Source organism: Oreochromis aureus, linkage group 16 (assembly GCF_013358895.1).
Source record: "Oreochromis aureus strain Israel breed Guangdong linkage group 16, ZZ_aureus, whole genome shotgun sequence".
Taxonomy (NCBI): Eukaryota; Metazoa; Chordata; class Actinopteri; order Cichliformes; family Cichlidae; genus Oreochromis; species Oreochromis aureus.
In genome coordinates this window covers 957,750-971,245 of record NC_052957.1, presented here as the reverse complement: position 1 = coordinate 971,245, position 13,496 = coordinate 957,750, and the positions used below count along the sequence as shown (strand labels likewise).

The 13,496-nt window shown below is 41.6% G+C and overlaps 2 protein-coding genes across 2 annotated transcripts in view; both read left to right on the top strand.

Annotated features, from left to right (window-relative positions):
- Nucleotides 1-2,186, top strand: part of LOC116314989 — a 28,961-nt gene extending 26,775 nt beyond the window's left edge. The window contains exon 7 of the transcript XR_005608681.1: nucleotides 2,171-2,186. The gene's annotated coding sequence lies outside the window, so the exon portion shown is untranslated. The remainder of the gene's footprint in view (nucleotides 1-2,170) is intronic.
- A 153-nt stretch (nucleotides 2,187-2,339) lies between these two features.
- Nucleotides 2,340-7,309, top strand: LOC116314960. The gene is made up of 6 exons (XM_031733111.2): nucleotides 2,340-2,574; nucleotides 5,346-5,438; nucleotides 5,720-5,761; nucleotides 5,837-6,121; nucleotides 6,219-6,476; nucleotides 6,565-7,309. The coding sequence occupies exons 2-6, from the start codon at nucleotides 5,384-5,386 to the stop codon at nucleotides 6,849-6,851; spliced, it is 927 nt and encodes a 308-aa protein (XP_031588971.2). The 5' UTR covers nucleotides 2,340-2,574; nucleotides 5,346-5,383; the 3' UTR covers nucleotides 6,852-7,309.
- The last annotated feature ends 6,187 nt before the right edge of the window (nucleotides 7,310-13,496 follow it).

Genomic DNA, 13,496 nt, shown 5'->3' with positions numbered 1-13,496 from the left:
CGACAGATTGGTGCTGCGGCTGCAGTGATGCGGACGCTATACCAGTCTGTCGTGGTGAAGCGAGAGCTGAGTCTAAAACCAAAGCTCTCAATTTACCAGTCGATCTACGTCTCTACCCTCACCTATGGCGACGAGCTGTGGTAGTGACTGAAAGAACGAGATCATGGATACAAGCGGCGGAAATGAGCTTCCTCTGAAGGGCGGCTGGCCTCTCCCTTAGAGAGGGGGTGAGGAGTTTGGCCAGGGAGGGAGGGGCTCAGAAGAGAGCCGCTGGTCTTCCACATAGAAAGGAGCCAGTTGAGGTGGTTTGGGCATCTGACAAGGATGCCTCCTGGATGAGGTGTTCTGGGCATGTCCCACATGCTGGAAGAGAAGGCCGTGGAGAGGGAGGTCTGAGCTTCTCTGCTTAGGCTGCTGCCTCTGCGACCCGGCCTAGGATAAGTGGAAGAACACGGATGGATGGATGGCCTGAAAAGTAGGCGCCAGGGATCTGTTAATTTTTAAAGACTAGAATACTCAATAAGAACCTCCACAAAGCTGACTTTAATGGCAGATACGATATTTTATTTAAGCAAAGAGCTCAAACAGTTATTAATAATCACAAATCAGTCAAATCATTTTTCAATTTAAAATAAAAAAAAGTAAAACATAAAAATTAAAGTAATGAAATCTAAACTGTTGCTAAATATCTACTGCCAGCTTTGATGAGTTTTTAGTCGAGGAGAGAGAGAACACCTCAGCTGTAGATGAGTTCTGGCCTTAGCCACGCTGGATGAAATCCTTTCTGAGGAGAACTCCTTACAAAGTTCCCAAATCTTCCTCTAAGTTCCTATCCAAAAAAAAGTAGTGAATCCACTTTGTGATCCACAGTGGAAAACAAGGCGAACCTCGCTATTTCTTTTTCTCTGCTCCACTTTCATCACATTGTGTTTGTTAGGAATTATCTCTCACTTACTCAGAGAGTTAACTTCAGCTCATAATTTCTAGTGATTAAACTACATTAACTAATGGCTTTCATAAGCTATAGAGAATAAAATATAAATTAACAGACACTGAAATTACCCCTCATTATCAGAACAATTTCCAACTTGCTGTGTTGCAGGTAAAGAGTGTTTAAATCTGTTATGATTAGCATCATGAAACATCTCTTTATCTGCTGCAACACAAGTCTTAACTATTAATGACAAACGTGTGTGAGGCAGCAACACCACTGTGTGCGTGCACCGTAACATCGTGACATCAACAAGACTGGACATTTAAACCTGCGTCGGCAAAATCCATCCATCCATCATCCATCCATCCATCATTTATCATCCATCCATCCATCCATCCATCCGTCCATCCATCCATCCGTCCATCCATCCATCCATCATCCATTCATCCATCCATCCATCCATCATCCATTCATCCGTCCATCCATCCATCATCCATCCATCCATCATTTATCATCCATCCATCCATCCATCCATCCATCATCCATTAATCATCCATCCATTCATCATTTATCATCCATCCATTCATCATTTATCATCCATCCATCCATTAATCATCCATCCATCCATCATTTATCATCCATCCATCCATCCATCATCCATTCATCCGTCCATCCATCCATCCGTCCATCCATCCATCATCCATTCATCCGTCCATCCGTCCATCCATCCATCATCCATTCATCCGTCCATCCATCCATCATCCATCCATCCATCATTTATCATCCATCCATCCATCCATCCATTCATCCATCCATCCATCCATCCATCCATCCATCCATCATCCATTAATCATCCATCCATCCATCATCCATTCATCCGTCCATCCATCCATCATCCATTCATCCGTCCATCCATCCATCCATCCATCCATCATCCATTAATCATCCATCCATTCATCCATCATCCATCCATCCATCATTTATCATCCATCCATCACCCATCCATTAATCATCCATTCATCATCCATCCATCCATCATCCATTCATCCATCCATCCATCCTTTTCCTCTAATCCATTTTCAGAGTTGCTGCAGGTGCACATTAGAAGAAAACTTAGTGAAATAATACTAAAATACATGATTATTGTTACTCTTACTAGAGTAATTTTTAGAGATCCTCTGATAAGCATTTTCTAAAAGGGTTTAAAGTCGCCTATTGTTTTCTGTCTTCTTCCAGCAGCAGATGGACACTAGCAGAACAGTCTGTGTTCAGTACACATAGAAGGCCACTAGATGGCAGAAGAGACAGACACGGGGATAATAAGAGGGGAGGAAGAGGAGGTATGAGGCAGCTCTGCAGGAGAGATGAGGAAGATAGCTCAATGATCAGTTTATTATCAGGTCAACAGGTTAATTCCTGGATGTAAACAGGAAGTGATGTCAGTGTCCTCCCCTCTGGCCCTCGGAAACTTCAAAGAAATTCTCCAAACCAAGAAGAACGCGAGTACAGACATTCACCAGACTGCTGCACTTTAGTGATGATGAGCTCTGATTTGGATTAAAAAAGGAGATATAAGAAGACTTCTATTCATGAAGAAATCAGTTGCAGCTGAGGACAGCACTCCCACCTTCACAGGAAGGGTAAGACCTCCATCTGACCAACAGAGACACAAACAGAGTCATACAGAGACAGTTTAGTGCTTTACAGTGTGATGATAGATGTGACTGAACCTGAGCAAACTAAGATCTGCTGTTTTTCTGCTGGAAAATAAATCATGTAGTAAAAAATGACAACTGAGTGAAAGACTAAAACTAAATGAAACCTTAAATTTGGGGGACAGGCAGGTCCTCTACGATCCACCAGGAGAAGCCGCAGCACCTATTGCCCTGTCGTGTTCGGGGTGGGGGACAGAACTACTTCACTATGCAGTCCTGTCGGCGGCTCAGACTGATGTTTCCATCGGTCTCTGAGTCAAACCGAGCTCCTACACTCACTCGCTCATTCACTGGGCCTCATTTACTAATTTGTATGTGCCCAGAAATAGTCTCAATCTGCACAAAGAGAAAGAAAGCAAGCAAAATTATGCAAACTGTGTGAAATGTGCACACTGATTAGTTTTGCTCTCATAGTTATGGGTCTGCTAGTAGATCAGAATCCAGGCTTGTGTAGTCTGCACATCCAGTGGTATCTTTCAAGATGGCGCCGGTGTCCTCCTCAACTTTGCGTTTTTCTTATGTTTGCTGTGTTATTTCTTAGTTTCTTTGCAACCTGTAATACTCTCATCAACTATGTCAGACAAACTCTCCTGGACATTCGTCAGAATTCGCAATCTGGACCTTCATGAACTGACTTTTTTCTTAACAGTGGTGACTCACCTTGGCTACCTGAAAAGAAGGCTGAGAAACCAACAACATCGCACCCCGCTTCCCAGCATTCTTCTAACAAACGCCCAGAGGATCATTAGGAGGTCCATTGTCCCTCTTGGGGGGACGGTCCGACGGGGCTTAAATATGGGACTCTCCACCATTTGACCCTAGAACTGAAGAAGCGAGAGACAGAGAGAGGCGTTGAAAGGCTGCTCCAACGGAACTTATTGTTTCGGAGGAAAACACGAACACAGTGTACAGTCGAGTCTTAATAGCTTACTTACAGCTGGGCTCGTCAGGCACTCTTCTTGGCTGCAGTGGTTATTATTATATTTACATGCTTCCAGCTCCCGTTTCTGCTCCGTGACAGCTCGGACTTTTCCTTTTTCTCCCTCCCTCGCTCACAGACACATAACGTGTATGACAGTCCATTCTCCCTGCAGCACGGACTACACTCTTTAGAGCTGTAACACTGCTTTATTGCCTTCATATTAAATCATTTTTGAATAATAATTTTAAAAAATATTTCTTCACGTCATTATGCGGGCCACAAAATTGCAACAAAGTAACTGTATTCTGATTATTACCTTTTTAAACTGTAACGGAATACAGTTACTCATATTTTGTATTTTGAATACGTAACGCCGGTACATGTATTCCGTTACTCCCCAACACTGTCCATGCTGTACACCATGCAACGAGCAACAAAATGTCAAAGTGCATAAATCATGTGAAAGAGGTAGGCGTCTTGTTTACATCAGACTTCTTTTCGCGTCTGCGTTTTGCTTCCATGGAAACAAGGAAGTGGTGAAGCTGTGTTCAGGTTCCCTGAAACTGTAAATACCTGTGTCCTTTTATATTTATGTATATATTTATATGTTTAATTCTACACTTAATTTTATACAATTGCTTTGATGTCAGTTTATTGCTATGACAATTCAGTTTCTCTCTGGGATTCATGAAGTGTCTCTGATTCTGATTCTGAACATAACAGGTGATCAAGCTGAGTACATTCATTAGACTCAGATGTTGGAATAAAGTTTGTATTCCTGTGCTTTAATATTGTTTTATTACATATAAAGCACATATGTAGATTCAGTTTCTTTTTTTGCACACAAAAGGGTAGAAATGTAACCAAACAACTACCTTTTATGTTTAGGAGGTGGAGGAGTACAAATACCTGGGTGTTCACCTCAATAACAAACTGGACTGGTCCACAAACACAAATGCACTCTACAAAAAGGGTCTAAGTTGCCTCCACCTGCTACGGCTGCTGAGATCCTTTGGCGTGAACAGGACACTCCTAAGGACATTTTATGACACTGTGGTGGCGTCTGCTATTTTCTATGCTGTGGTCTGCTGGAGTGGTGGAATGGCAGAGAGGGACAGGGGGAAACTCAACAAACTGGTCAGGAGGGCCAGCTCTGTCCTGGACTGTCCACTGAAGTCCATTGAGCAGGTTGGGGAGGAGAGGATGTTGTCTAAGCTAACATCCATCATGGACAACTCCTCCCACCCCCTGCATGAGACCGTACGAGCACTGAGCAGCTCGTTCAGCAGTGGACTTTTACACCCACAGTGCAGGAAGGAGCGCTACTGCAGGTCATTCTTACCAGCAGCTGTCAGACTCTGTAATGCAGTTTAAAAAATTATTTTGGTCATCTTACTCACCAGCCTGTTTGTTTACTGTACATTTTATACATAGCTCTGTAGATTTTCTGAATTTTTCTATACATATTCTGTACCTGTATATACATGTATATACGAACTTTGGTTGCCTATATTTATAGGAGCAACTTGTGTCTTCCTTTTATATTTTATTTTCCCGTGCTGTAAGAGCTCTGGAACACCGAAATTTCTCATCTGTGGGATAATAAAGGTTTACTCTATTCTATACCTTGAGTACATTTCTGACCCTGTGCTTGAGTAAAGAAGAATCATAAGTACTTTCAGGAGTACTTTCTTACAAAAGTATCTGTAATTCTACTTAAATGAAGAATGCAAGTACTTGTGCCACATATGGTATTTTACTTCCTTGCTAACAGGAAGTGGTGAAGCTGAAGGCGTCTCACTGCTCAAACTGATGTTCAGTCGGCATCCGGACGACATGAAGACTCCAGCTGTCTCTCTGCTCCTCGGTGAGTCAAACACAGCTCCTACATCCATCCATCCATCCATCATCTATCATCCATCCATCCATCCATCCATCCATCCATCCATCCATCCATCCATCATCATCCATCCATCCATCATCCATCCACTGACTGAGGATCCAGAGTGAGTCCAGGTTCAGCTGAAGGACAGTTGATTAATGAATGCGGGGAGTTTTTGGTTTCTTTAAATGAGCGTGAAGCAGAAGCAGCTGATCCACCTGACCTTCAGTGACCTCTGACCTTTACTGACCTGTGTCCTGTTGCAGGTGTGTGTGTGCTGCTGCTGTCTGCACTAGCTGTTTCTGCAGGTGAGTTGATGAAGTGAAAACAATCAGAGACTCCAAAAGATCACAAATACATTTACTGTGTGTGTCTGTGCTCAGTCTCTCTGCAGGTCAGTCCAAACCTCCAGCAGCTTATCAGAGAATCTTCTTCTGTGTCTCTGAGCTGTGTTGATGATGAAGGAGAGACAGCTGATGGCTGGCTGGTGAAGAGGACTGGAAGAGGATACACTGTGGACTGCAGAGCAGATGCTTCAGCCTTTTGGAGGAAGTTTGATTCTTTCTGTGTTCTCGACATCTCTGATTACTTTAATGGGATTTTCTTCTGTGAAAACTCATCTGGACAGCAGAGCGATGAAGTCTCCATCAATGTAACAGTAACAAGCTGTAAGCTGCTCCCACCTGTCTCTCTGTGTCTGTATGACTCTGATCTGTTGGTGTAACTTTGTCTCTACATCACTCTGTGTGTGTCTCTGTTGATCAGGGTTTGGTACGATCCTGGAGATCCCTGCACTTCCTGTGAGGGCAGGAAGTAATGTCACTCTTCGATGCAGACATAAATTCCTGAGTCGTGAATATAATCACAGATTTTCAGCTGAATTCTACTTTAAAGGAAGTCGTGTTGTTTCTGAACATCAATCAGAGCTCCTCATCACTAATGTCCAGAAGTCTGATGAAGGTTTCTACTCATGTTGGGTTGATCAAAATTGGAGATCTCCTCAGAGCTTTTTGAGGGTCAGAGGTCAGCACACTGACAGCACTTCCTATTTAAAGACATGAACTACAGACCTGATAAAAGACTAACTAAGCCATAATTATCTCTCCTGCAGAGTCTGATCCCACTACAGCGCTCCCTTCTACTCCTCCGACTGCCTCTTCCACTCCTCCTCCTCCACTTTCTCTCAGTCATACTCAGTTCAAATTCTTGTGTTATCTACTGGCCTTCTGTCCATACTGTATCTCTGCTGGTCTGCTGATGTACATCTCCTGCAGCAGGAAGTTGGAAAACAAGCCAGCCATCTCCATGGAGATGACCCAGAACAATGGAGGCGGTGACAAACTGGATGAAGAGTGGGAGGTCATCAGTGATGATGTCACCACCGAGCGTTATGTCTGAGCTTTTGTTTGAATAGTGGATGATCCTGAGTGTTCATGGATTCATGTGTTCTTCAGGGTTGTAGAAGTGGGGCTTTCACTTGGTGTTGGTTCTTAATGCAGTAATGTAACATGCATAGCGGTGTTTTTGTGTAGCTTATCTGTGTAGCCGGTTAATTACAAACTTTACATAACAACTTATAATGTAATCTTCATGTTCTTTATCCAAAGCACACTCTCTGTGTATTCACTCGCTAATTTATATTCACAGTATTCCCTCACTGTGTCTTTAGGGATTTGCTAGCTTAGCTTGTAGCCAACATTCTAGCAGCATGGCCTTTTCACCTGTCCCTCCCGCACGTTCCTACTCAGTGTATCAGATATCTAGCTACTCCTCGGCTTCCTTTAGTAAAAAAGACACGTGGAATAAATGTACCCTGTCTGCAGCTCTGAATTGAAGACTCGGCTTCGCACCCTTCATTCACCCGTAGCTAGCCAGGCCCCTGTAGCTGGTGCAGCCGAAGATAGTGTAGGCCCCTCTAGCTGTTCCCCGGCAGACCCCAAGCAGCTGGGGAAAGAGGGCAGCTGGGTGACGGTGAGGAGGAAACAGAAGCCCCAGGTACACCATCAACCTGTTCATGTGTCTAACCGTTTTTCCCGACTCGGCGACACACCCGCCGGGGGTCAAACTGGTAATTGGTGATTCTGTTCTCAGACATGTGAAGCTAGAGACACCGGCAACCATAGTCAATTGTCTTCCAGGGGCCAGAGCAGGCGACATTGAAGGAAATTTAAAACTGCTGGCTAAGGGTAAACGTAAATACAGTAAAATCATAATTCACGTCGGCAGTAATGACACCCGGTTACGCCAATCGGAGGTCACTAAAATCAATATTGAATCGGTGTGTAACTTTGCCAAAACAATGTGGGACTCTGTAGTTTCTCTGGTCCCCTCCCAATCAGACCAGGAGTGACATGTTTAGCCGCATGTTCTCCTTAAATTGCTGGCTGTCTGAGTGGTGTCCCAGAAACGATGTGGGCTTCATAGATAATTGGCAAACCTTCTGGAGGAAACCTGGTCTTGTTAGGAGAGACGGCATCCATCCCACTTTGGATGGAGCAGCTCTCATTTCTAGAAATATGGACCAATTTATTAAACCCCCCAAAATATGACTATCCAGAGTTGGGACCAGGAAGCAGAGTTGCAGTCTTACACGCCTCTCTGCAGCTTCTCTCCTCCTGCTACCCCCCAAAACCCTATCCGCTTAGAGCAGGGCTCTAGAGTGTGACCAATTTCTCAATGGTGCGACTAAAAAAAATCCCACACAGGTGCGACCAGCTGTTCGAGTAAAAAAAAAAAGAGTCTCTGCAACTCTGAAAGTCTCTGTGTGACCAACAGCAGAAAACATTATGCCCATATCGTGGCCTAAACCAATCATGAAGGTGCTGCTTAGAGTAGCTGAACATGTCGCTGCCTGCACATTCCACTAATGTGCCAATGTTCTGCTCAAAAAAATCCTGGGTCGCACAGGTGCAACCAGCTGTTCGACTTAAAAAAAATAAAGTCTCAGCAACTCTGAAAGTCTCCGTGTGGCCAATAACAGACAACACTATGACTGTATCGTGGTCTAAACTAATCAGAGATAGTCAAAGGTGGAACTTCTCAGATGCCCATGCCCAAGGTAAGATGTTCAGATATTGAGATGTTCAGTTCGAAGCCTTTGACGCATTTTTAATTTAGACTTTCTTTTTATTTTATATATCTTGAGACATTTTAAGTTTAAATTTGAGCTCAGTGAAGCAATTTAAGCACAAGAAATTTTTCAGTACCGTATTTTTCGGACTATAAGGTGCACTTAAAATCCTTTCATTTCCTCAAAAGTGTGTCTTATGTATGAATTCTGGTTGTGCTTACTGACCTCGAACCGATTTTATGTGGTACACGGTGCTTAAAAATCTGTCAAAAATGTTTTAGTACGACTTTGGTAAGCTGTGAAGCCGCACCGCTTGATGGATTGTCGGAGCAGCTACCGTAGTCAGGAGCCTCGCGGAGGAATACATACTGTGCTTCAACATAATATTACCATATTGTGTGTGTATAAGGACCCTAAAATGGCTCCTGTTAAGAGACATGCTTATGAAGCGGATTTCAAACTCTATCAGTCACTCAGTAGCACATGGGAATAGAGCAGCTGCCAGAGAATTCAACATTAATGAATCAATGGTACGGAAGTGGAGGAAGCAAGAAGAATGAGTTGAGTAAAGTTTGACTTATCTGACTGTTTGGTTTTGCTTAATGCGCCTTATGGTCCGAAAAATACGGTAACTTATCTTTCTTGCAGAAATGTGCTCCAAATAAAGAACTTTGTGTTGACAAGATTGTTAGTTAATCATTTACAAATCAATAGTGTCCGTATGGACAGCAATAAAAAAAGTGAACGTGTAAAGCTGCGGTGTTAAGCAATGTGGTTGAAAAATTTGGGTTCACCTAACTTTTGAACTGGTGCACCTAAGAAAAAAAGTTAGGCGCACCAGTGCAACCGTGGCAAAAAGTTAGTCTAGAGCGCTGCTTGGAAACTGTGTCAGCTCCCAAACAGACAAAAACCAACCTAAAACTAAAAACCATAATTTTGTAAACATAAAACATCACAAAGAAAGAACAATACAGTATCCACATCTGAACCAAAGAGTAAAACAGTGAAATGTAGATTATTAAATATTAGGTCTCTCTCCTCCAAGTCTTACAGCAGGATGAGTATGTTAGTTTAAATGAATCAACACCCCCGAGTCATTCTAACTACCAGAAACCTCGAAGCACAGGCCGAGGGGGCGGTGTGGCAGCAATTTTTCACACCAGCCTATTAATCAACCAAAGACCCAGACAGACTTTTAATTCATTTGAAAGCCTGATGCTTAGCCTCGTCCACCCCAGCTGTAAAACTCAGAAACCAGTCTTACTTGTTATCATCTATCGTCCACCTGGGCCTTACACAGAGTTTCTCTCTGATTTCTCAGACTTTTATCTGATTTAGTGCTCAGCTCAGATAAAATAATTATTGTGGGTGATTTTAACATCCATGTAGATGCTAAAATGACAGCCTCAACATGGTATTTAATCTGTTATTAGACTCAATTGGCTTCTCTCAAAATGTAAAAGAACCCACCCACCACTTTAATCACACTCTAGATCTTGTTTTAACATATGGCATAGAAACTGAACATTTAACAGTGTTTCCTGAAAACCCTCTGCTGTCTGATCATTTCCTGATAACATTTACATTTACAATAATTGATTACACAGCAGTGGAGAGTAGACTTTATCACAGTAGATGTCTTTCTGAAAGTGCTGTAACTAAGTTTAAGAATATAATCCACCCACTGTTATCATCTTCAATGCCCTGTACCAACATAGAGCAGAGCAGCTATCTGAACGCTACTCCAACAGAGGTCGATTATCTTGTTAATAATTTTACCTCCTCACTACGCATGCGACTCTGGATACTGTAGCTCCTGTGAAAACTAAGGTCTCAAATCAGAAGTACCTGACTCCGTGGTATAATTCTCAAACACGTAGCCTAAAGCAGATAACTCGTAAGCTGGAGAGGAAATGGCGTGTCACAAATTTAGAGGATCATCATTTAGCCTGGAGAAATAGTTTGCTGCTTTATAAGAAAGCCCTCCGCAAAGCCAGAACATCTTACTATTCGTCACTGATTGAAGAAAATAAGAACAACCCCAGGTTTCTCTTCAGCACTGTAGCCAGGCTGACAAACAGTCAGAGCTCTACTGAGCCAACAATCCCTTTAACGTTAACTAGTAATGACTTCATGAACTTCTTCACAAATAAAATTTTAATCATTAGAGAAAAATTACCAATAATCATCCCACAGATGTAATATTATCTACAGCTACTTTTAGTACCATTGATGTTAAGTTAGACTCTTTTTCTCCAATTGATCTTTCTGAGTTAACTTCAATAATTACTTCCTCCAAACCATCAACGTGTCTTTTAGACCCCATTCCTACAAAACTGCTCAAAGAAGTCCTGCCATTAATTAATGCTTCAATCTTAAATATGATCAACCTATCTCTAATAATCGGCTATGTACCACAGGCCTTCAAGCTGGCTGTAGTTAAACCTTTACTTAAAAAGCATCTCTAGACCCAGCTGTCTTAGCTAATTATAGGCCAATCTCCAACCTTCCTTTCATATCAAACATCCTTGAAAGAGTAGTTGTGAAACAGCTAACAGATCATCTGCAGAGGAATGGCTTATTTGAAGAGTTTCAGTCAGGTTTCAGAGCTCATCACAGCACAGAAACAGCTTTAGTGAAGGTTACAAATGATCTTCTTATGGCCTCTGACAGTGGACTCATCTCTGTGCTTGTCCTGCTAGACCTCAGTGCTGCGTTCGATACTGTTGACCATAATATCCTATTAGAGCGATTAGAACATACTGTAGGTATTACCAGGGGCGGATCTAGAAGGGTGGCATGGGGTGGCAAGTGCCACCCTAAAATGATCCCTTGCCACCCCAGTTTTGCATATGACAGTGTTGTTTATTAAAATAAGATAGCATTAACAGTTTGAGCGTAGTTACAGTCAACAGTGAATATAAATGCTAAAACTGAATATATTGCATAGTGTCCCCCCCTCCACCATTAACAAATGGTTCAGCCCATAGCAGGAGCGGCTTTTTTCTTGTTGTCAGCAGCAAGCGATGCTTATGATTGTGCCAGAGCACATTTTGAACAACACCATGGGACCATAAGGATTTTGCACAGGTGGTTGGATGTTACACTCTGGAAATGGAAGGAAGGTGAGTGTTATTAACCCGCTGTGGTCCACGGACACGCTGCACCTCCAAATCACATGACTATGTTAAGCTGACATAGCAACAAGCTGCAGCCACGCTGAGTCTCTATTTCAGCCCACATTAAAAGTTCGGACGTCAAAGTTTTTAAATTTTAATTACAGGCCAGTAAATCCAGAGTTATGATAATAGATATAAGCCATGCTTTTTACTAAATACTGTCGTCACGTTTTTTATGTGTGTGTGTGTGTATTTTAAGCGTTTTCTAAGGACAGCGCGAAAACAGTAAAGAAAGGAAAAGAAGCAACCTCTTTCCTATCAGTGGAAAAATGTACCATGTAAAATAATTTAAAAAAAATTAAAAATTAAAATTAAAAAAAAGTCAGCACGTGGGATTTGGTTGTTTAGGAAGAGGGGAGAGTTTTGAGAGTGACGGTAATGGCAGCGAGACAGAGCGAGCAAGTGAGAGAGAGAGAGAGAGTAGCGCCTTGAGGCGACTTTTGTTGTGATTTGGCGCTATATAAATAAAATTGAATTGAATTGAGTTTTTAGATGTGGGAGATTTGTGACGTTTAGTGTGGAGTGTATAGTTACTGTGTTGTGTTGTCCTGTGTAGCTGTTCTGTTGTGTAGTCGTTTTGCTTTGTGTGTCAGTGAGGGCACTAATAAATGTCACAAAGGCACATTTGCAATGTAAACACTGTCACTAAGTAGAAAACCAGCGGAGTGATACACCTGCTGCTGTCGGGCCTGCAGGTTTCTCCCTGTGCTGTTCTGTCTTTTGGTGGAAAAACTTATTTTTACTGGCACACATCATTTGTGGGGCATCTTATTGCGACACCTGATTGTTCTCTCATTTTAGTTTTAGTAATATTTTTAAATGGTTGTACAAAATGAAAACATTTTTAGATAAATAGTTGTATATGTTTACAAAATGTACAATTTATATTTGCATTTCAAGTTATAAAAATTTACTCAACATGTCTGTGGGTTTTTTTACAGTAAAAAAAATACTACTAGGATTTTAAGTTCTTTGTGTGATTTCAGATCAGTAATACTAATGCAGTATGTCAGTGAAAAAAAACAAAACAACTAAATTCAGTTGAGTTGAAAAGAATGATCCCAAACAAGGCAAGGAGGAAAAAATAAAATGAAACAATTTGAGGGGGAAATACAAACGTAAACTCAAAAGTAGTCAAAAATGGCCGCTTGTATTTCAGACCTCAGAGGGTTAATCCAACAAATCATGAAAAATTAGGTTTAAATTTTTGTTCATGACAGTGCAGATTTCTGACATTTTGTGTAATTTAAGCTGTAACAATGTGATTGTTTTCTAACAAAAAACAGTGAAACTTAAGTTAGACTTGTGTTTGTAAATGAACCGCCCCATGTTGTGTAGCTTTCTGGATTTTATACTTATTGGGCTACATATTTATTTATTATACAGGCTATACAGTACATAACATCAAAACTCACGTTTTATGTAACTAAAGTGTGTAATTATGTGGGCTACAGACAATAATTAAGTTATAGACTATATTTATATAAAAAACATGTATACTTGCTGCATTTGAATCATTTTAACCATATGTAACCACCTGCATATGTGTTTGGGGAAAAAAGGCTTTGATTTTGCCACCCCATTTGATTTCTTTGCCACCCTCATGCCACCCTAAGACAATTTCTCTAGATCCGCCCCTGGGTATTACAGGTACCTTACTGCAGTGGTTTGTATCATATCTATCTAATAGACTCCAATTTGTGAATGCAAATGGAGAGTCCTCTTCACACACTAAGGTCAATTATGGAGTTCCACAGGGTTCAGTGCTAGGACCAATTCTATTTACATTATACA